Source organism: Botrytis cinerea, chromosome 6 (genome assembly GCF_000143535.2).
Source record: "Botrytis cinerea B05.10 chromosome 6, complete sequence".
Classification (NCBI taxonomy): Eukaryota; Fungi; Ascomycota; class Leotiomycetes; order Helotiales; family Sclerotiniaceae; genus Botrytis; species Botrytis cinerea.
In genome coordinates, this window is record NC_037315.1 from 1,265,803 (window position 1) to 1,288,048 (window position 22,246).

General features: G+C 44.0%; 7 protein-coding genes across 7 annotated transcripts; 4 read left to right on the plus strand and 3 right to left on the minus strand.

The window, feature by feature from the left end:
* The first annotated feature begins 844 nt into the window (after positions 1-844).
* On the plus strand, positions 845-3,908 carry BCIN_06g03610 (hypothetical protein). The gene is made up of 6 exons (XM_001556103.2): positions 845-1,401; positions 1,451-1,528; positions 1,586-2,022; positions 2,075-2,969; positions 3,019-3,187; positions 3,240-3,908. Exons 1-6 carry the CDS (start codon positions 1,125-1,127, stop codon positions 3,778-3,780), a joined length of 2,397 nt encoding a protein of 798 aa, XP_001556153.2. The 5' UTR covers positions 845-1,124; the 3' UTR covers positions 3,781-3,908.
* Positions 3,909-4,527: 619 nt separating this feature from the next.
* On the plus strand, positions 4,528-6,271 carry BCIN_06g03620 (hypothetical protein). The gene is made up of 2 exons (XM_024693474.1): positions 4,528-5,144; positions 5,201-6,271. Exons 1-2 carry the CDS (start codon positions 5,003-5,005, stop codon positions 6,172-6,174), a joined length of 1,116 nt encoding a protein of 371 aa, XP_024549260.1. The 5' UTR covers positions 4,528-5,002; the 3' UTR covers positions 6,175-6,271.
* Positions 6,272-6,390: 119 nt separating this feature from the next.
* Positions 6,391-9,066, minus strand: BCIN_06g03630 (hypothetical protein). Its single transcript, XM_024693475.1, has 4 exons — positions 8,599-9,066; positions 7,868-8,539; positions 7,263-7,809; positions 6,391-7,180 (listed from the first exon to the last, which is right to left on the minus strand). Exons 1-4 carry the CDS (start codon positions 8,934-8,936, stop codon positions 6,737-6,739), a joined length of 2,001 nt encoding a protein of 666 aa, XP_024549261.1. The 5' UTR covers positions 8,937-9,066; the 3' UTR covers positions 6,391-6,736.
* Positions 9,067-10,064: 998 nt separating this feature from the next.
* BCIN_06g03640 (hypothetical protein) lies at positions 10,065-12,803 on the plus strand. The gene is made up of 3 exons (XM_001556099.2): positions 10,065-11,201; positions 11,291-12,069; positions 12,123-12,803. Exons 1-3 carry the CDS (start codon positions 10,955-10,957, stop codon positions 12,741-12,743), a joined length of 1,647 nt encoding a protein of 548 aa, XP_001556149.1. The 5' UTR covers positions 10,065-10,954; the 3' UTR covers positions 12,744-12,803.
* Positions 12,804-12,811: 8 nt separating this feature from the next.
* BCIN_06g03650 (hypothetical protein) lies at positions 12,812-14,647 on the minus strand. Its single transcript, XM_001556098.2, has one exon. The coding sequence runs from the start codon at positions 14,338-14,340 to the stop codon at positions 13,168-13,170; it is 1,173 nt and encodes a 390-aa protein (XP_001556148.1). The 5' UTR covers positions 14,341-14,647; the 3' UTR covers positions 12,812-13,167.
* Positions 14,648-16,582: 1,935 nt separating this feature from the next.
* On the minus strand, positions 16,583-19,544 carry BCIN_06g03660 (hypothetical protein). Its single transcript, XM_001556095.2, has 3 exons — positions 18,451-19,544; positions 17,823-18,402; positions 16,583-17,762 (listed from the first exon to the last, which is right to left on the minus strand). Exons 1-3 carry the CDS (start codon positions 18,669-18,671, stop codon positions 17,196-17,198), a joined length of 1,368 nt encoding a protein of 455 aa, XP_001556145.1. The 5' UTR covers positions 18,672-19,544; the 3' UTR covers positions 16,583-17,195.
* Positions 19,545-20,082: 538 nt separating this feature from the next.
* BCIN_06g03670 (hypothetical protein) lies at positions 20,083-22,129 on the plus strand. Its single transcript, XM_001556093.2, has one exon. It carries the CDS (start codon positions 20,538-20,540, stop codon positions 22,053-22,055), a length of 1,518 nt encoding a protein of 505 aa, XP_001556143.1. The 5' UTR covers positions 20,083-20,537; the 3' UTR covers positions 22,056-22,129.
* Positions 22,130-22,246: the final 117 nt, after the last annotated feature.

The window sequence follows — 22,246 nt, forward strand, 5'->3', positions numbered from 1 at the left end:
TAATTCTAGCCGAGCTGATATCTTCCCGGCTTACGGTGTCCTCAATCATTTCTCGTGGCCACCCGACAACTTTCAGGAATTCCGGCTGAGATTAGAACCGTGGGGCAGAACCCGATTGGAACTGTTCAACCCTAGACCTTGCGACTATAACTGCTGCTCTAGCCACCCAAGACAAGGTGTCTGCATTCAAGAACTTGCTACCTATTATGCGGAGAGTCATCGCCATTTTCTTATTGGGCTTCTTGGTTCAAGGCTCACTTCGCAAAATCCTGAATATGTATATGTGCTCATTGCATACTTAAACAGTTGTTCTATGCATCCAGAATATTGCCTATATGCAGGAAACTCAGGGACGGCACGCGATAACGCTTGTCTTTAAGCCCAAGACGGACGGCCCCGTTTATCACTGGTCGCCATGAGCAATAACACAAGCATTCAACACCGTTATCGCTGCTGGTACCACCCACCTCAAAATCAATCAAAAGTGGGAGTCACAAGGATCCTGCAATACCCAAAGATGTCATCTTCAGTGGCAGAAACCGCTCCAACAGTATTCGGTGTTCACCTCCCTTTCCATGGTTCATTCGATTGGACGCTGTCAATTAGGTTCTTACAACTCGAATTCTAGACATGCCAAGTATGGAAGGTCGCAGTTCTACCGTTGTGGCGGATTCGTGAAGCGCACGGGCTTAGCTGACAAGCTCCGTCAAGCTTTACGGCTGCATTTCCAAGACAGTCAAGCTTTGCGGGGCGATTGCTTATCTGGATTCCCCTAAGAGGCAGGTGAGCATGTATGTTAGACTATCAGACCATCACAGATGTCCACTAGCGTTTTCCAAAAGACGGTATGATCGAAGGTCGAAATGAAAAGTCCAAGGTTCATATGGCTCAAAAATATACGTGCATCCTGGAGGGTCGCAACTAGTCGGTCGTTACACCACGTTGCGATTGATCCACAATTGCACACTTCGTATCTTATCAGTTTTCAAAATTGGTTTCTAATATCCGAGATAGTTTCCGGTATAGCGAAGCCCTAGTGACTTCTATAAAAGATGCTTGTTCTCCCAAGACTTTTCTCTCTTCTTCAGCCCTTCTTATTTTGCCTGTGAGCACTAGGTTTCAGTATGGACTCGCCACGAGAGACTGACGTCGTTTACGACGAGAAGAGTCATGAAACACCAGCTATCACCAAGAACCCCGAATCTATTGATTCTAAGGATGCAAAGAATGAAAAGTTCGGAGAGGCGCCTTACGAAACCGAGATCTCTTCTAGTTCTGATGAAGAAGGACGTGGTGGTGAGGTCAATGCTCTTGAGACTGCAGAAGATATCGTTACCGCAATTATCAATGTCGAAGATGATCCAACCTTGAATCCCTGGACTTTTCGCATGTTCTTCATTGGTTTGTACAGTTCCTTGTTTTTCCATCGTAAGCGCTAATGTGTTGTCAGGTTTGGGACTATCTGCTTTCGGAGCTGTACTCCAAGAGATCTTCTACTTCAAGCCTCAAGTCATTTATGTATCAGTCAGTAAGTTCATGACAGCTATTCCAGTGCCTGTTCCGCACGTGTTCTGATGCTTCTCAGTGTTCTTGACTGTTATTGCATATGCCATTGGAGAATTTATGGCTTTCGCCATCCCTAGATGGGGTGCAGTTGGTCGATTCCTTAACCCTGGTCCATTTAACCAAAAAGAACACGCTGCTGCTGTCATCATGGCATCAGCCGCCGCTGTTTCAGCTTTATCTACGGAAGCATTGGCAGCTCAAAAGCTTTGGTATGGAGGATATCCTAGTCAGGCTGCCGGTGTATTCTTAACTTTATCTTCACAATTAATTGGTTACGGTATTGCGGGTATGATGAGAAGTAGTCTTCTGTGGCCTACAAAGATGCTTTACCCAGCAAATCTTCCAGTTACTACTGTCTTGGAAACTTTACACAAAGAAAAGAAAGCCAATAGGAAGAGAATGAAGGTTTTCTGGATCATTTTCTTTGCTTTATTAGTTTGGGAATTGCTTCCTGAGGTGGGTTTGCCATTTCTTCGGTCTCAAACCAAACAGATCTGACATACTGTAGTACATTTTCCCACTTCTTATTGGTGTATCCATCTTTTGTCTCGCAGACCAACATAATCTAGTTTTCACCAATCTTTTCGGGGGTGCAAACGGAAACGAGGGTGTAGGATTTTTATCTCTATCTTTTGACTGGAACTATGTCGCTAGTTTTGGATCTCCCCTCTGGATGCCACTTCAGACTTTGGTAAACAGTTTCATCGGTACTCTCGGTTGCATTATTCTTTTTATGGCAGTATACTATGGCAACATTTGGAGAGCACAAGATTTCCCATTTCTGTCTCAAGAATTGTTCAACGGCGATTCGAACTTTACCTTCTACGATACCTTCAATGAAACAACAATCCTCAACGATGATTTTACAGTGAACGAGGAGGCACTAGAGGCTGGAGGTATTCCTTATATGGCTTCCACCTACATTGTCTATCTCATCACATCCAACATGGGGTTCACAGCTAATTTTGTTCATATGTTTCTCTGGAACTTTGATGACATCAAGGCTGGATGGGCTTGGGCTAACAAGGCCACATTGAAGAAGTTGTTAACACCTTCCCATTATATGTTCTGGAAAGGCAATAGCGGCAATCGCAGCGAGGAAGAAAAGCAAGTCTTGAGGGATGATCCTAACATTGATCCGCATTACAAAGTCATGTTGGATTACGATGAAGTCCCCGATCTCTGGTACTTCTTGGCATTTGCGGCAAGTTTCATCACTTCAATGGCTTGTCTTTATGCTATGAAGTCAACCCTTCCATGGTGGGGCTTGATTTTGGCTATGCTTTTTTTGACAGTTTTCATGTTGTTTTTTGGTGCTCAGTATGCCATTACGGGTTTCCAATTCAATATTGAACCTATTGCTCAAACTCTTGCCGGATATCTATTTCCTGGAGCTCCTCTTGGTAAGCTACATGATTCCATAATTTGTGACATTACTAACAATGAAACCAGCAAACATGTACTTCACTACCTTCACTTTCAATGCACTTCAACAAGGACAATATCTCCTTCGAGATCTAAAACTCGCTCAGCAAAACAAGCTTTCTCCAAAGGTCACGTATACAACACAGATAATCGGATGTATCTTCGGAGCTTGTCTTAATTACGTCATGATGTTCACGTGAGTTGACTCTCTTCCACACTCATTCTCTTCGAAAACTAACAAACTCTAGTATCGTCAAAAATCAGACCCCAAACCTTCTGACTATTGAGGGAACACCTATTTGGTCGGGAGCTAATGTTCAATCCTTCAACTCCCTCGCAATTGCCTGGTCTATTGCCCCTAAGATGTTCTCTATTGGCGCCCGTTACCAATGGGTCACCATCGCATATCTCCTCGGATTCCTCGTTCCCGTTCCTTTTTGGCTTCTCCACAGATATTTCCCCCAACAACGTATTTGGTCATACCTCAATCTCTCCATTATTCTCTGGTATTTTGGATATCTTTGTGTTGGTATCAACGCCAGTGTCTTCATGTACTACTACATCGGAGCATTTGGTCAATTTTACCTCAGAAAATGGAGACCAAAGTACTTCGTCAAGTGGAACTACTTGGTTTCTGCCGGTCTTGACGGTGGAACTCAAGTCATGGTCTTCCTACTTACTTTCGCTGTTGCGGGAGGAAGTGGTGTTGCTAGACCATTCCCGGCGTGGGCTGGAAATGCTGCAAGTGGTAATGTAGATAAATGTATGTATAATGAGGCTAATGGATAACCATATCGTTTTGGAGGGGGAGTGGAACAGTGAAGTGAATTCCTGTTTGATAGGTAATAGAATGAGGGAGATTTAATTCCAGTTATCAGGAGGATTATAGATGTCAATGAGCAAATAATGATACCCCAGTCTAGAAGAACTATATGCTGCTGCTTGCCTGATGCATGTGACTTTCATTTTTGATCAAATATTTGTTGTTTGTCTCATGCATTTGATCCTCATACATAGGTGAGGGAAATTATAAATGCGACCCCTCCTCCCATTTTTGCCCCTTCATCCCAAGGAGACTGGGTCTTAACGACTGTATGTCTCTTTATGAATCCAATTTATACAATACCATAAAGTCATAGCCATTCATATGACATACAACGCTTTTAACACCACTATTGCACATTTAGGCTTCAAAATGTTCGACATTCTTAACTGTGATTTAGCAGGTTAAATTTTTCATAGAATTTTGGGTATTCACTGCTTAATTTAGCGCTCTATAAATCCACATCCGCCATTACTTTATATGTTTACGGAGCGAATTAAATTGCTCTCCGCTTCTTCAATCAATCTTGTAATGTCAACATGTCAGTATACAAGCTGTAATAGAATTCCAGTACTGTTAAAATCAGAATGAAAGTCAAGGATAGAACCCTGTTAGCTGTATCGAGGCCATTTCTATTGGAGCATGTCAAGATATCAAAACTTATTGTGCATCTATATACGGCCTTCTAGATTGACTAGCCTTGGAACTATTTAGTTACGGTGTGAAATAGTCTATTTTGTTTAAGTTATAAACACAATTTGGCTCTTGCCCTGAAATTATCATTCTTCTTCGTTTCTCAACATACCCACAACAGTTTAACATACAAGAACCATCCATCTACTACTAATACTACTCTAATATGGTTCGATCAACAAAAAAGCCCGCCCCTCCCGCTAATCTTGACAAATTGGCTTTGAATGCATATCCTCAAGACAATCTTGAGACAGCAGTTCATAAGTATGTCATCAAATACTGGGTCAAATGGGCAAAGTTCAAGATGAACGGAGCTCGCTACATGATTGCTGAAGGTGTGTTATGTCATATGCCTACGTAAAATTTTAGCCAAAGAGCTATGATTTTATGTTCAATGCTGATGGTTCATAGATATATTGTATTTCCGAGACAAAGGTCTGTATTACCAAGTCTGAACTGGAGACGGGTGACAGGGGTCGGTTGTTCTGGAATAAAATGCAATATCCGGTCAGTCTGCGAGAGATTGACCGCATGACTAAGGCCACAGAGTCTGCCCGAAAGGTCTTAAAACACCAAAGTGAAGACCAGTGGAATGTCCCAAGACGTTCTAAAACACACTTTTTGAACTTTCCGCGAGGTATTTAGTCTTCTGATTCCATGATTTGTGATTTCTCGTTCACTAACACACGGCAGACATCCTAGACAATATCTTCAAACACGCTTTAGTCGCGCTCCCTGGAAATGTGGTTTTGCCAAATGTTATGGCCACAAACTGGAAGAAGAGGTATATCGAGCCGAGCCACAAAATTTATGAAATTGGACAAGGTTTTGAGCCCTACTACTCTGATGATGGCCATCGACCATGGCCATACAGTCCTTCATACTTCGACAATTCTCACGCATCCTTCCAAAGAAAAAAGCTCCGTGATAAGAAAGGCTCATACGTAGAGCTCCAGAGAATCCTGCGTCCACAGATTGACGCAACACTGCTTCGCACGTCGAAAACCTTCCGCGAAATCGGCTCCACACTGCTATATCGCCAAAACACATTCAGTTTTGGCATGGCATGTGAATCAATGGAGAAAAGTTCTCCTTCATGGATTGGAAAATGGTCGTATAGACCAGAGCCAAGCAAACGCGGGATCGACGAAGGGTCGATATCCAAAGCCATCCAGCAATTCCAAAGCAGAGCTATCATCACCTCAATTCCGGGCTGGTGTTACTACGACCCGTTCGTTCGTTTTCTCTACCACGTTCGATTACGTAACTCGATTTTCATCAAGAAATTGCGATTCGAAGGAACGATAAAAGCCCATGAGTGCGGTAGGAACACGTGCAGGCTTCAATGTGATGATGACTTCATCCCGAGCATCAAATGTTACATTCCATTCATCAACGCGCTCTGCCCCGAACTGCACGAATTGACTTTGGAGGTAGACATTGACCATTGGGGAGCTCTATCCACTCCAGCTGATCGACAGCTCGAATTCGACAGGCTTCTCTCGAAATTATTAGAGAAAGAAGCTAGAGAATTGAAGACTGTTCGAGTTCTTAACGTCGTCGCTGCAGAGCCACCGAGTAATCACAATCAAAAAGCTGATGTCAGTATTGCTAGAGATGCTACACAGTGGTTTAGAGAACGAGAGATTGCTCGGGTGGAGAAATAGATTGGCTCTTCGAGTAGCTGCTGGATTTTGGAGCATGCCGCTGTAAGATTATTCAATCGGCACAATTTTGCGGAAGTTTGTGAAGCAGGAATCGTCAAGCGGTACGAGGACTTCGTTGGGTTTTAGTGTGCGTACGGGATAGTGAAGCCTGTATCTAGTTGCTACACTATATCAACAAATCATGAATATGATACAGAAAAAAGAAGTATCATATATTGTGAATTATAGCATGAAACTGTCCAATATCCCTCCTTCCATCAACCAATTTCTTTCAAAACGCACATTTCTATAATGCATTTTTTTTAAAAAAAAATTGCATTCATTGCCATGTGATTATTCCAAAGAACCGGTGATTACTAGGGATTATCTAGCAATTTCACACCTTCCAAAACAAACACCTCAAGCTCAAAGTCTTGTGAGCCTAATAAATGTGGAGCGAATAGAAAATATTGATGTAATGAACCTTCCAGCTCCGAACTATCCACAAGGATTATTATCATAGTTATGACCACACCACACACTATTCAAATCACATATTATTACCACCTTGATCTGTTCCGTCTCAACTCCTCCCCGCATCATGAATTCCCCAAAACGGATCAAACATGGCCCCAACGTTTCCAACCATATCCGTGCCCACCCCAATCCCACTCCCCACTCCTGTCGGTCCAAAATCTATTCCATTGATCCACTGCCCACCATCATCTGCGTTTCCAGAATTCCAATCTGAATAGTGATCGTTTCCATTTCCAATCTCCAGCAGACCCAGTGTTGTCGCACTTTCAGCTGTGGGCGAGAGAACACCAGTCGTGTTGAGATTGAGAGAATTGTGATTTTGCAGTGTGCCGTCGCCGTTTGTGTAGTTGATCTCCTCCAGAGAGAGAGGACCCGGTGTTACACTAGATGTGAAGAGAGAGGAGGTCGAGATTCCAAGGGAGGGAGTGGTAAAGAGACGGCGAGTTTGAGAAGTGGTGAAGAGGTGAAGAATTTCTTTGACGTTGCGATACTATACATGACACGAGGTTGGTAAATGTGGGCAGGCGTATGGTTACAGAAGTAAGGTGAAGAAAATCCAAATATGTACTTACAACATCATCGACATGAGTATTGACCTCCCTCAATCCCTCTAGAATATCGGTGACCTTTTCCAACCTACCCATTATTCTGGATCTCTCATCTTCGCTTGAGAATCCTACAATATCTGCTACCCTTATGATTATATTACTGCATTGATATACACATGTTGCAATTCCTGTATCACTAATCAATGTATGCCCAATACTTTGTACTGTGTGGCAAATGTCTAATATTATAACAGCATGTTCGAACGCTTTCCTTTGGCAGTACTGCACGTATTCTTGAGGGGTATTTCCCAATATTGTATCGGATATTGAATATTTGGTTCCTGGAAACATGAATCGGTAAAGGTCAGTATGACATTGTTGCCATAAAACATGAAACATAACAAATCTCGTTAGTTGTGGTGAGTATGCTCGGAGGAAGAGATTATCCTCGTTATATTGAAGGTTTGCCGGTAGAGAAGAACGAAGTTGCTCTAATTCAGCCTCCAATTTCTGTAACATGTCTCGTGAATCGTATGGATTTGATTTTTCCCGTATCACGTTCCTCGTGTACCTAGCAGCTATTATCAGCTTGAGATTTTAAACAAGGTGATGGATCGAACAAAACATACTCTAGGATGCGATGCCTTATGTCAGATATTCGAAAATAAAATGACCTCAAACCCAAGTGCATAGATTCAGACTCATTTGTTCTGGTCGATATTAAAGGGGCAGTCTCTCCCGGTATACCAAGATCGAAATCCTTCTCACTACAAGGCAGTTGGATATGCATCGAATGCGAAGGACAGACCAGCAATTCCGGAAACCCCCCAGCAGAAAGTCTATCAACATGGAAGATTGACCACATCAGTCTCCTCCTGCATTCCCTCACCAAGGTTGACAAACCATTATTTTCATAATTTAGCCCTAATACGAACGCCATTTTTGCTGCTACAGCCGTGAGTGCTTGTGATTTGAAGTATTCTCGATGTTCAAATCGATAGAAGACAATCACGAGAAGAACTTCCACTAGCAAAGCGGAAGGTCTACTCAAGCTTTGCCAAACGTAATTTTCCGCTTCATCCATCCATTTCTGAGCTGTAGCACGACTTTCGTCATCTTTTGAGACGAATGCTATTGATGAGGCGCACATAGCTTTGACTAAAGCTGGATTTACAGCGCCATTATTCCAATTCCTCAGAAATGTGGCTCGGTGAATGAAACCTTTGCCAGGCGTCGAAGACACAAACTCAAAATATGCATCTATGTACCGCTTGGTAGTAGCTTTTGAGATCCCAAGATCCCTAGAGTAGAAATGTTAGCAATTTTTCTTCAGATCTTTACCCCCTCTTTAGGATCTCACACTAAGCCATCTGTTCCATCTCCAGCATCCATCGGACTTCCTCCAGCAGAGACAGTATTTACCACTGCTCCAGGACTATCGCCGTTTTGGCTCGTTCCAGCTGGTGGATGTCTGGGTACGCTCCTCCTCGCCCCCCTACTTGTAGATTCATATTCACATATGTATCCTCTCTGTTCACACCTCCTACAATTCGGCGTCGTACCAGTGCATCGCGCCTTGTGCGAATGACAAATCCGACAAGCCTTTCTCGCCCTCTTCCTCTCAGTTCCTGCCTGAGTAAAGCGATCTGGAGAATTGAATTCAAGGTCATTATTTGTCAACCCATGATCTGATGGCATCCTTATCTACACGTGATAGTTTCAATCCCGTGATAGGGCATTCGGAAGGGACTCGATCGGGAAATATCGGGAAGCGGAGTAGCGGGTATGTGTTCGGGGCAATTGTTGCAGATGTCTTCAATTCGATGTCTTGGAGATGTAGGTCACGGATGTAAAGCAATACTTGGCAAGAACAAAGATCTTTCGATTAGGGTTAATTGTGCTGATCACGTGAATGCGACGATAACCAAGAACGAAGATTTTTCACGATATTTGGGAGGTGCGGATTTGTAATGTCCGAGATGTTTAATTGGACAATATTAGGAGCTGTCAAGTACCAATACCAAATTTCGACTTCTGTTTGATATGAGATGGGATTATGCCCTTCTCCATCCTGCCTACTCTGGAATCATTTCAAGTGGACTTTGAGATGCTTCCTTGTCGATTTACAAGCAACCACTCCGAGTGAAACAGCTAGCCATCTAACAATTGGGAGCTAACAATGGTGATGGTATTTCTTCCGAAGTCGTTGCGAGTCCAAACATTCGTGCAAGCATCTCTCAGAATCAGTAAAAAGCCATTTGATATTTCACTGACTCCAGAGAGTGCGATCGCGCTATAGATATTCAGACCCTCCGAGCAAGCTCTTAATTCAAGTAGGTGACTACGGAGTAATCCGTGGTAATTTCCTAAGTTCGGCTTTCATTAAGCCCCTTCATCTACCGAAGCGAAAACCCAACAACTAACCTTAGTCTCGCTACCTGATATCTCGACCCGATGACAAAGCTCAATATTCGACCCTTCAACCAGGTTTCTCATCGAGTTTGTGATGGCCAAGCTCTTGGCTAGCTTGAATGGAATAGTTTACTTGTCAATCTTGCTGAATTTCTTAGACATTTCCAAGAAGCTACTACAAGTTCAGGAATTTATCCGTGCTCAAAGCATTAACCTCATCCTGCGTAACAATTATAACAGTTCAGCATACCGAGCCGAGGCAGTGGTATTCGGCAGGTTACTGCTTATGCCTACCAGGAGTCTGGGACTCATTGGATAGGACGACCATCAAGCTCATCTTTTGAGACATTTCTGGACAATGAAATGGGCTGCCGTTAAGTTGTTATCGATCCAACTTCCTGAAACCGAGAGCCAGGTTACTGAAAATGCAATCACCATGCTAATTCAAATCATGCGCATCTCATTAAATCTTCGTCACATGGCATTCGAGAGCCGATAGGGATTCAAGATCTGTCATTGAGATGCCACGCCACGCTACAAGCTCGCGCGTCTCCTGTCATGTTCCACAAACTAACGCTTAAATCTTTCTCCCGATAACGGGGTTCGATCTCTGCTGAATTTGCATCGCCAGAGAATATCCGAACATTAACCTAGCCCGATTCTCAAGCAAATCCCAATCAGTCTTTTTAAATTCCCTCAGCTTACCATGTTCGGTCCAAGCACAACGTATGTGCAAGGATTTCCCCCCAAGCCTCGGTACAAAGTCGCTACACTTCTCCAGTCCTCCACACTCCACACTCCACTAAACATCGTAGCAGCCAAGAATGAGAAAAACTAGGCTCGGGGATGACGGGCGGAATATACTAGACGAGTCAAAAGAATCAACAGTATCTTTCTTTTCTGACACGAAGGCGATTTTATGGCAGGAAAGTTCCTGGTTTCTGGGACGAACTAAGATAAAGGAGCATGCAAGTCAACAAGCATACAAGCAACTCCCTCGTAAAGGCACTTGAAAGAAAACCTTGACACCTCAACTAGTGCTTGGGGTAAAAATGGGGGTACATGAGTGCGGGGACTCCACGCACTCCAAAAGAGCATCTAGAATATATTTACAATGTGACACTGACCCCGCAAAACAATGCATGCAAATAGTATAAAGAGGAAGGTGATCTGCGCTTCCTTTCGCGGTGGTTTCTATTACTTCGAATATCCTATCTCTCTCTCTCTCTATCTACCTCCCTTTTCTTATTCTGTCTTCGCCCTTCTCAGCATTCAGAGGACAATCCTCGCTCACCTCTCACACCATGTCCAAATCCGAAGCAGAACACTTCGAGACGGGCGCCGGCGAGCACCCGCCTCTCCAGGAGATTCCCAGCGCAATGGATATTGATGCCAAAGAAGCCCATGGGCAAGTAACCCAGATCCAAACTGCATCTGTCGCCTTGGCCGCTGCTGTTGCCGCGCAGAAGCCCCGTCTACTGAGTCGAAATATGATACAGTTGTATGCGATCATGGGCGTTGGCTATTTAGTCTCCACTATGAATGGTTTTGGTATGTGAATCTTTCTGTTTTATTCTCGATATACCTATAAAATAGAGACAGTATATCAAATATCCATTTTTTTCTAACAACTCCCACAGATTCCTCTCTCATGGGCAGTATAAACGCCATGATTCCCTACCAAGAATCATTCGGACTCAGTGGTGCTGGTTCCTCAACTGGAGTCATCTTCATCATCTACAACATGGGACAAATTGCCGCCTTCCCCTTTTGTGGATTACTCGCAGACGGCTACGGTCGTCGCATGTGTATATTCATCGGGTGTCTCATCGTACTCATCGGAACCGCCATTCAGGCCGCCGCACACGCACGAGGCCAATTCATCGGGGGTCGATTCGTCCTCGGTTTCGGCGCCGCGCTTGCTTCTGCTGCGGGCCCAGCTTATACAGTCGAGTTAGCGCATCCTGCCTATCGGGGAACCATGGCAGGGATGTACAACAATTTCTGGTGGATGGGCAATATATTGGCTGGATGGACAACTTACGGATCGAACAAAAATTTGACAGATTCGTGGGCCTGGAGAGTGCCAACGTTGGTACAAGCAGGTATTCCGGCGATTGTGATGGTCTTGATTTTGTTTTTCCCAGAGTCTCCTCGTTGGTTAATCGCGCATGATCGAAGAGAGGAGGCCCTCGCAGTCTTCGCTAAGTATCATGGAGATGGCGATGAACAGTCGCCGATTGTTCAACTGCAATATCATGAGATCATTGAACAATTGCAAATGACCAGAAATGACAATCCCTGGTGGGATTTCCGCGAATTGGTCAACACTCCTGGAGCAAGATATCGTTTGTATATGGTTATCGGAATGTCATTCATTGGCCAATGGTCTGGAAATAACGTCGTCAATTATTTCATGGTATGATCCCTTCCTTGTATCATCTGTGTACTTTCCGCTAACATCAATAACAGCCCGAAATGATCAAGAATGCAGGCATCACAAGCACTAACAAACAACTTCTCATCAACGCCATCAATCCCATTTTCTCCATGATTGGGGCCGTCTACGGAGCTACTCTACTCGATAAACTTGGTCGCCGAACCATGATGTTAGCTGGACTTTCCGGAGCACTGCTCTCCTACATCATGCTCACTGCATTCACAGCGGCATCAGAAGACCACCCCAACCTCTCCTACGGCGTCATCGTATCAATTTTCCTCTTCGGAGTCATCTTTGCTTGGGGTTTCACACCACTCCAAACCTTATACGCTGTAGAATGTTTGGAAAATCGAACTCGTGCCAAGGGCTCTGGATTGAATTTCCTTTTCTTAAACATTGCCATGGTAGTAAATACCTACGGTATCAGTGTTGGCATTGCTGCCATTGAATGGAAATTATACTTGGTGTACATTGCATGGATTTGCGTCGAATTGGTTCTTATCTACTTCTTCTTTGTCGAGACAGCTGGAAAGACGTTGGAGGAAATGGCTTCAATTTTCGATGCTCCTAATCCACGAAAAGAGAGTACGAAAAAGACTAGTGTGGCTCTTGACGAATCTGGACGAGTAATGGGTATTAATGATAACGTGTAGGTTGAGAGCATGGAGATGGGCAAATAATGAACGCATAGTCTCACGAATCTTGAACGAACATGTGAAAATGCTATAATTGTATTGTAATGAATTTTTTATATAGTTTCCGAATACTATGGATGTGAATATGAATATGGATATCAATACCAAAACTCCCCTTAAAATCATTATATCGAACCGAGCTTTGGTAATGTTGAATACAACCATTCCTTGCTGAGCTAAGCTTTGGGTCATCTTCCCACCCCGAGTCCTGAGTTTCCTTGATTCTCTGAGACAATATGAAGACCTTTCCTTCCGTTACGCCATAAAATTCAAACCTTCGAGTAAGAAAACAAGAAAGACACTACACATCTTGAATAATCTTATTTTTCAGCATCAGCGTCGAAAACGTTCTCTCCCCCTCCTTGACACTAGTTGACCCATATCATACGCTCAAAAGACCTCCTTGTTGTCTTTGGCCAGCTTCCTGAAAGCTTCGAAATTGCAATAAAACCTCCTTAACATCATTCCACGGTGCCGCCGTATAAAACGAATCTTCTGAGCCTACATCCGAATCCGTGTCTGAATCCGTGTAGTCCGACCCCATCAATTCTCCGAGTTCGTTGAACAAAGTCGGTACATTCCCTTTTCCAGTGCTCGAGCCTCCTATATAGGATGAACCTTCGTCAAACGATTCCCCATCCTCATTATCAGACGTTTCGGCAAGATCAGCCTCCGAAGAATTCCAAAAAGGTTCTGATTCATCCAGCTCTTGCTCTGGCACATCAGATGCCCAATCCACTTCCAACCATTGCTCCGTCGACCTTTTCCAATGTTTAGGAAATTTCTCCACCTCTTGAGTCTGGAATCCCTTCAAAATCAATTCCGGTGCCGTTTTCAAGCTTCGATTCCGTGAAAAGGTGGCGATGATTGCGCGGTATAATGATGGAGGCATTGTCATCAAACGCATCTCATGTGATCCAGTATTGGCGTCAACTTGCATCCCAACAATATTACTCATAAGTCTCGATTCCAATAACGCTTTCGCCCAGTGCGAAGGAATGTTTTCGTAATCACATGGTGCTACATATTCCACAGGTGTATACATGGATTCGTCTCCGAACACAACGGATATCTTCATTTGTCGTACCAGCCCACAATTGTACACTCCGACTTGGTTCTGGAAATCGAAAAGCTCCCTCGGCCTGTGGAAGGAGAAATTGTTGCATGAGTATAAGATTTGTACTGCTTCTTCGTATATTTGTTTGTTGACTAGGAGTAAGCCGGGCGTAGGAGGTTTGAATGGATAATGCGTTGAATCGGGAAATGTGTCGCAGGATAGCATTCTGATATGTCGAACTCCAACGAATGCTTCGCGGGTTGCTTGGAGAGCGTATTTATATATTTGATCGCGGACTTCCCGGGGGAACGAGAGAAATGGTAACGATTTGTCGTAGATGCCAGAGGATTCCTTCATCGATTCTAACTCTTCCCATACTTGGTTATGTTTCCTGGCTGTCGCAAAGAGCAATCGTTCGAGGTATTCATTTGCTGCTTGTAAAGAGTCGACATCGTGACCAAAGGCCCTTTCATCCAGTAAACCATTCAAATTGATCATATTCGGGGCAGATGGAATCCCGCAGCGATGCACGTATATGTCTGTCTATACCGATGGTATTGATGGCGATATTGATATCGTTGTTTAGGACGTATGATGTGAGTTCAGATCAATGATGCACGTACAACACTACGATGAATCCGAGCTTTGTACAATAATGTGAATATGGATATGAACATGAATTGCAGAGAATAATGTAAAACAAGATCAGGATAACTTCCATCCAAAAATTGGAGTTCGACTAATAACTGATCATGCAAGATGCAATCGATGCAGTATCTGATCAGTCTAACGAAGACCCCGACCCTATAAAGTCAAGCCCCTGTACGCAAGCGATGGATGTGTGCCGATACCCCTCATTTTATTGGGCAGCTTATGTAGCATATGCAGTATCCAGGTTGTGAATGCGAACAATTCTGACGTGGTGACAAGACTATTCCTCTCTCGATTGAATTGTTTACAAAGAACTTCATGAATGGGGAGCTGGGGAATGTCCATCGGGCTTCAGATCCTTCACCGACCATTATGAAAGTAGCAATTTTCGTGACCGTCTCTTCTCCATAACGGAGTCTTGGGAGGAAGTTCTAACTCATTATGGCATTCGATAATGCAATTTTTGCAGGAACATGTGCACAGGACTGCAGAGGAGCTGCAGTAGTGTGAAATGGTGCTACGATAGGACCATGTTACTATGATCCATTAGTACATCATTCGGACCATCCCGTGGAGTCGTGGAGTTCCTTCACAGGGATTGAGATCGGATGGAAAAATTCCTTCTTGCATTTCCAACGGCCATTATGTATGGAGTCCGTAGAGTAGGAAGTATTCAAATCTTCCCAGCTTTCTCTACCAGACAGATCCAACACAGCTTTACCCTCCACGATACGTGCACGATAACGAGGACTCCAAGTGTTTTGAAGCTCTCAAAAGTACAATCATAGCCGTCTCACATATCCGTCTCTCAGTTAGTCAGGGTGCTTTGGAACGAGCCTTCCGCATAGGTGCCCAAGGTTACTCAGGTATGAATAATACCGACGGTCTATGATACCAAGAGAAAGACTCATTTCCTGTCCCTCCACCATGGCAAAAGCTACCGTTCATTGCACACCGGTTTGATTAAATTGTCTCAACGTTCGAAATTCGAATCGATTATGCTACCCTGTCTGGATACCCGAACGTTCAATACACTGCCAGCCTGCCACCATACATACATACATCAGCGAACCGTAACGAGTCTGGGGTGGGCTGACGACGAAACCTAAATCGAATCGTACGACGTCGTACAGTCAATCAACATAATAGCACACATGGATCGACGGAGGGTCGTGCGAAAGAAGGTTCTGCAAATGGAATCTGGGAGCAAGCTTTAGAGCGTCAAGGCCGTCAAGGCCGTCAAGGCCATGCAAGCGATTTTTATCTTCTTGGCTGGGAATCTCGGAAGAACAAACACAACGACCCTCTATTTTACATTATCACTATGTAAATGTGAAATGTAGGTGTGAAGATAGTAAGCAGGCTATCATTCCAACCACGGATACACATCTTGTCGAGATATTGCGTTACCAATGAACCTAAAGTTTGGACGACTTAAGGGTACATGGTAGAACAAGCGCACAGGGCCTCTTCCCTATATTAAGAAACAATTTGAGGAAACCCGGACTACACGTCTAGAGAGGGTAATCAGATCGTCTGTTAGGAGAAGAAGACGTCTTGGCTTCGATCAATATAACACCATTGTATGTAAGTTTCATTTCGATTTATGTAGGTGTCTAGCCTTGTATTCTTATTTTAGGACACAATCGGTGTTCGACACCGCCCGTTTGTAATTTCCTGTACGCATTCGTCCGGCATTCATGATATATCAGGTAGGTGGAAACGAAAGGTCGAGATGGGATCCATTTCAACTGTTTATACCACTGATGTCAGATTCCGGTTCGTATCTTTACGAGTATCTGCAGCATTGTATTCCGGGTCATCAAGATCCTCAGGGGAAAAATCAATACACCCATCCCTTCTTAACATCCCCGCCAATCTTCTCTCGGCCGTCTGCCTCATCCGTTTCAAGATGTCACCAATTTCACCATCTATCTATCTATTTACGAGTAACAAGTTAGAAATCATACGAGGCTCTGGGAGTGGAATATTGGGGGAGGAGGGAGAAGATTCCTTGAGAGCTAGACGACACATCACGACGTCACAAATTCAGAGACGAAAATATCTATAAACATTCACGAACAGAGAATCCAAATCCAAATTTAGGCGTTGCGCCATAAAGAGCAGTGCTCACTCTAAATATGACATCGGCTATGACAAATGCATGCTTGATGTTGAATAATTTGTAGTTCTTTTCTAGAGACCAGTTGGGATGTGTACCTAGGTAGTTTGTGAGATGATGAGGAAATCAGAGGCACTCCAGAAGTCATCTAACACCAAGGCCAGTTCTTGACACCCCCCGTGAACACACATGGTTTCAAGTGATTGATATTCTATTCTCTGCCCATAATAAAAATTCAACCTCAAGTACCTGGGAACTGCTCATCTGCAAGTTGTTTCTACTGATATTGGCGCCCCAAAGATACCTTAAGACAGGTTGATAGCTTCGAAAAAAAGGGTGTCCTGAAGACGAATTGAATAAAGTACAAAAGAAACCGGCCGGTTTCATAGCAAAAGTTGTCTATGCAGGCCTATGGGTTTAACGCCTTACTTCCCAACGCTATCCCTTTCCTCTTGAACGATTATCCCGATACAAAACGCCGATAATATGCCCAACCCCAGCCGATGCCACGAGATTAATGGCTTTTTTAGTGGTATGCTCACATGCAGGAATAAACATAGTAGATTTCCTCCAACGGATTTCAAAACCACTCGACGCACAGAAATGCGCTTCCACCAATGACACCCGCAACAATCAGCATAGTAAATATCGTAGCTCCAACTTTGTCGGCCGTGGTGACGGGTGTAATCTCGCTTCCATCAGTACTCATTCGCGAGTCGGTTCCTGCATCTGCGTCACCCTCACTGGTACCGGTTCCTGCTACCTCACTAACCCAATCTCTGGTTTGGGGTAATAATAAACCTTGGACGGCTTCCAATGCTGACATTTGTTCTCCTACGCCAGTAATTCCATCGTGTTCTCCGGTGGTCCATTTCAATCCACACGAATTGCCTCGTTTTCCAGCCGTACACGTTTTTACTGCTGCTGTTGCGGTTGTAGATAGCAAAGGCATGATAGTATCGTAGGTAAAAGGCGCAAGCTTAGCAGTTGCAGCTAACCACCGTCCAAAATAACATTTAAATGATTGTTGATCGTTATTGCAAGTTCCGCTTTCGCACGCTTCAACCATAATTCCATTTTGGAAAAAGTCTGTTGATGAGTTGAGAAGGCCGGTGACACGTTCTTTCCAGATAGCGCTTCCGTTCGTCTAAAAATGTCAGTATCCGAGTAAAAAATAAAAAATGAAGGAATCCCTATAAAAGCTTACATGGTTGTACATGGCAGCACTTCCAAGCAGGTAAATTCCAGTATTGTAGGTCCAACGATTGTGATCTTTATCTGTGCAGTTGTCGGAATTCTGGGTTCCATCATATACATCAAAATCTGCCGAAATGAGTCCTACTCCGTACACCCAATCGAAAATTTTATCCGCCCAATCCGCATAAGTGCTATCTCCTGTGTATAAAGCGAGTCGCGCTGCCAAATTAAAGACGCATCCGTTTGAAATACTATTCTTATAGTTGTAACCATTGTTGAAAGTAAAAATTTGCCATCGAAATCCACCGTTACATGTCGAATTATCCCATCGTGCGATTTGAGTGTTGAAGACTCCTTGTGCAAGTGCCAGCCATCCCGGACTTGGATCTGGAGGATCTTGAAATTTGGTTTCCGCCGCCGTCATCGCTGCCATTCCCCAAAATCCTTGATCATCGTTTCCTTCTGTTTTTGTTTGGTTTAGAGGCATATAGTCACCGTCGTCTCCGGCTTGATGTAGTAGTGCTTGCTGGACACTGTCGTTGTAGGTTGTATCGTTCGTGTAGTACCAATAATTAACCATGGTTCCGAACCTTTTAAGAGGTCAGTCAGAGCCATCGAGAGAATAGGGAGAACCTTACATAGCGCCCGCCTCCCACCAATAATATGGCGATGGTAAATTGCCTGGCACATCTCCAGTATTGTTTCCGGTGTAATATGACATGAGATCATATGCTATATTACTTGCTGCGGTTTTGATCGAGTCTGGAGATGTGATATCAAGCGTGATGGCACCCTCCACGCCATGGCCAGCAAGAGCGTAGAGGCTTGCCGCATAGATTAAAGAAGAATCGAGCTTCATGATGTGAAAATAGCAGAATATAACATGTACATGAAAGTATAAATAGGAAACGGTAAAGTTTGACGTTTGAAATCTAGAATAAAGGAGTGACTGATTTCTATGACAGCGGCTGAGCAGAGGAGCAGAGGAGCAAAAGAGTGAATGTGAATATGATGCGTGAGTGTGTAGAAGAAGACCTACGAGATCAGATGAAGATTGAAATCGGTATGGGATGTTTTCCGATCGTTCACTATGTTATCTTTGGGTATAGTCAAATGCCAAGGTCAAAGACAGCATACTGAGCATAGCCTCAATTGGATTGATTTGCACTAGCATCTTGTCCCTATCCAAATTCACCTTGGAGACGTTTTCATTTCTGACTATGCCGCTGCCAAGTCGTCAGGGGATGCCGAGATCTTGGGAGGAAAGGTGGTTTACGAATTTGGTGGATCGCCAAGTGCACGGAATTATGCTGTGAGACATTACCGAAACTCACACTGATGCTGATGGGATTGGATGATGACTATATGTGTGTTGCCATATATATATATAGCGATTCAGGTGTGGCAATACGTGTGTATCAAGTTTGAGTTGACGACGGCAAGATTTCGAGAATGATTCTCCATAAGCACAAGGTCGATATAACCATAAAATCAAGAACAGGAACCAAAGATGGTCCGACTGTGGAGTTTTATTTTGGAGATGAAGGGGGTTCGAGGGGTTTGAACTTTGATAGGAGAAAGTGGAGCAATTTGGAGGACGGGAGATTGGGAGACTGGGAGATTTGGAGAAGATGGATGAGTAATCTCTTCGCAAAGCTTTGATGAATCATGTAGCGATCCAATGGTTCTGGGTGAAAAGGACATATCACGTGATATTTAATTTCCATCTCCCGTCCATGCCGCGATCCTCGAAGGATGTCAATTTCTAGACCCAAGTTTGGAAAGTTCTCGTTCGGAGATTGATCAATGCTCGTTTCCATGTTCCGTATTGGTCGTATCTTATCGTATTGTGTCGTATTCCTTTTGTCGGCATGATATAGCAAATATGTACCATCAAAGTAGCACGCTGCACGATGCACGCTGCTAAGCCGCCACACCAACACAAACGGGCTTGAAATTGTCTGGAGGTCTGTCTTCCTGTGCCCTTTGACCCAATACCTCAGAGGGATTGGAAACCACGGCCTTTTCTGCTGTGCCCCTCAACGAACACATTAATCATGTTTGCTTACGTTCAGCCCCCCTTCACTCCCACTCCGCGTCATCACTTTTAGTTTCGCTTTTCTTGGCAGAAATTACTGTACTGCAACTAATAGCGTTTGATGCTAGTACGAAGTACACGCATGAACGTATCCTTTCAGGGCTGAAGTTTAACTGCATCTCCCTGCATATCCTTGCATGACTCTTGGTGTTGTATCCTAAGGTTCTACTTTGTGGGGTCTCCGTCTTCCTAAATATAAAGCTGGCAAGCAAATGATCACGATACCTACGTTTGGCCATTGTTATCTATGCAGGCGTTTCTCGAAATTGTAGCGCGCGGTTATTCGTGAATCATACGCCTATCAACGCGCCCTCGAGGCCACCTTCTTAACATCTTGGCTACAAAAACGTTCGCGGTTCCGAGACAATGGTTTCACTGGCCATAAGATATTTACATACTTGGACAACCCTTATCTATCTTTGCGGCCACCCTTAGAACTAAAAATGATCTAGATCTCCGGCCTGGAGTGATTGGAAGTGTTAGCCTGTGCTTTATCATATAACATGATGTTATCATCAATACAAATGATCTTCTGCAGCTAGCCGTACGATTCTTTTTCGCTCGTATCGCCTTCATTTCAGGATCATCATCACAGAGAATTTGAGTTTTTTCCCTTCATATTTATAGATGTCTCGACCAAGTAGTATTCCTCCGAGCCGATCTACCCAGGTAGACAGACAAACTCCTCGCCCAAGGTTAGAAAATGACTCTCACGATTCCGGTGAAGGGAAAGCTGCCCCTCAGCCACCACTCTATCATACACCCCCACCCCCCATAGTAATCAAACTCGAAGGCGAAATAAAGGACAAGGTCACCCAGAGCATTCTTAAGGAACAGGAACTTGAAATGCAGGAGAAGGCGAAGATCCAAGAAGTCGAAGAAAGTAGTGGATGGAAGTTCACAAGCAGCACGGCGGGAAAGATGTATCTAAAGCTTCAGGATAAAGATACAAGAACCTTCATCGATTGCAATAACTTTGCAAGAGATTGTGAGAAAGCTATTCGATCAGACCCACGAGCTAATTCACGAGTGAATTCTATGAGGAAAGAGGCTCCGGCTCCCAGTCTTAATGTCTTGCTGACTCCGGGAAAAAAAGCACAGCATCTGAAGAGATTGGATACATTATTGACGTCAAAGAACAGGTATGCCAAGTACTGGACAATCGAAGATCTCCCCAGTGAATGGCTCAAGATTGGCAATGAGGCTTTGTTCTCAAAAGAAGAACAAGCGCTACTAATCAAAGATGCCGAGAAGAAGAAGAAAGCCCTCGAGAAGACGAAAACTGGGGGCAAGGTAAAAGATGGAAAATCAAAAGGACACGAACTGCCAATACGCGAAGTGAGAAGACCAAGTGATGATAGGCAAAGAGAAGATCGTCAAGGGCCAATACATAGGGGCGAAGTCAAAGGAGTGACCTCTGATGGAATGCGAAGAAGCAGTAGAGAAAAACTTGATGGGAGAGAACATGAGGAAAGACAATTGCTAGGTGAGCTCGAAAAGGAAGGAGCGACTTCTAAAAATAGACCAAGAATTCATAACACAAAGGTCGGTGGAAAAATCAAAACTGCAGAGCAAGCATCGATAAGTGGGGATGAAAGGGATCGAATCATTGTTGAGGAACAAAGACGTAATACAAGAACGGAAATCGACGAGAGATCCAAAGAAGTACGTCGAGTGCCAGTAGAGGTCGGAAATAAAAAGATGGTTCTTGGCGACAGGTCCAGGATTGGTAACGCAGAAGTCGATGGGAGACTCAAGAAGACCCACCGGGCGCCAATAAACGGGACTGAAAGGGAACAGGTTGCTGTCGAGAAACCTAGAGCTGGTAGTAAGGTAGAGGATGATAGTAATTACGGCGAAGATCAGATGCTATCTAAAAATAGGCATGGCTCAGCCGCAATAGATGATGCCGGAAATACAAAGAAAGTAGCTACAGAGAGATCAAGAAATGCTCCAGCAGAAACCAACAGGGAAGTCAAAGACGACAGTGTACCACCCAAGAAGAGGCATGGCCCAGCTGCAATGGACATGGCCGGGACTAAAAGGACAATGGCTGTGGATAAGTCAAGAAATGGCAAAGTAGAAACTGATGGGAGATTCAAAGATAACAACCTGCCACCTAAGAAGAAACATGGAAGTCAGTAATGCGCAAATACAACAGCGTTTTATTCATAGGAGAGATAGCTTGCATAGAAATGTTTCAATCAAAAAGAACGACATACTTTTATAAGCCTCGTCTATCCAAAATGATCATTCATGTCGTACGTCGCAAGATAAAGAAGCACATTGACTAAAGTTTCGCGAACGGGCAACACCTGAATGACAATGCAAAACTC

Bases quoted from the DNA above. Each gene is read 5' to 3' on its own strand.
- BCIN_06g03610 (XM_001556103.2), top strand. From the start codon at position 1,125: ATGGACTCGCCACGAGAGACTGACGTCGTTTACGACGAGAAGAGTCAT. The intron at 2,023-2,074 runs GTGGGTTTGCCA...GACATACTGTAG, and splicing joins TTTGGGAATTGCTTCCTGAG to TACATTTTCCCACTTCTTAT. The intron at 2,970-3,018 runs GTAAGCTACATG...CAATGAAACCAG, and splicing joins ATTTCCTGGAGCTCCTCTTG to CAAACATGTACTTCACTACC.
- BCIN_06g03620 (XM_024693474.1), top strand. From the start codon at position 5,003: ATGCAATATCCGGTCAGTCTGCGAGAGATTGACCGCATGACTAAGGCC. The intron at 5,145-5,200 runs GTATTTAGTCTT...AACACACGGCAG, and splicing joins CTTTTTGAACTTTCCGCGAG to ACATCCTAGACAATATCTTC.
- BCIN_06g03630 (XM_024693475.1), bottom strand. From the start codon at position 8,936: ATGCCATCAGATCATGGGTTGACAAATAATGACCTTGAATTCAATTCT. The intron at 8,540-8,598 runs GTGAGATCCTAA...TTTCTACTCTAG, and splicing joins GATGGAACAGATGGCTTAGT to GGATCTTGGGATCTCAAAAG. The intron at 7,810-7,867 runs GTATGTTTTGTT...AATAGCTGCTAG, and splicing joins ATAAGGCATCGCATCCTAGA to GTACACGAGGAACGTGATAC.
- BCIN_06g03640 (XM_001556099.2), top strand. From the start codon at position 10,955: ATGTCCAAATCCGAAGCAGAACACTTCGAGACGGGCGCCGGCGAGCAC. The intron at 11,202-11,290 runs GTATGTGAATCT...CAACTCCCACAG, and splicing joins CTCCACTATGAATGGTTTTG to ATTCCTCTCTCATGGGCAGT. The intron at 12,070-12,122 runs GTATGATCCCTT...CATCAATAACAG, and splicing joins ACGTCGTCAATTATTTCATG to CCCGAAATGATCAAGAATGC.
- BCIN_06g03650 (XM_001556098.2), bottom strand. From the start codon at position 14,340: ATGATCAATTTGAATGGTTTACTGGATGAAAGGGCCTTTGGTCACGAT.
- BCIN_06g03660 (XM_001556095.2), bottom strand. From the start codon at position 18,671: ATGAAGCTCGATTCTTCTTTAATCTATGCGGCAAGCCTCTACGCTCTT. The intron at 18,403-18,450 runs GTAAGGTTCTCC...ACCTCTTAAAAG, and splicing joins TGGTGGGAGGCGGGCGCTAT to GTTCGGAACCATGGTTAATT. The intron at 17,763-17,822 runs GTAAGCTTTTAT...TGACATTTTTAG, and splicing joins GTGCTGCCATGTACAACCAT to ACGAACGGAAGCGCTATCTG.
- BCIN_06g03670 (XM_001556093.2), top strand. From the start codon at position 20,538: ATGTCTCGACCAAGTAGTATTCCTCCGAGCCGATCTACCCAGGTAGAC.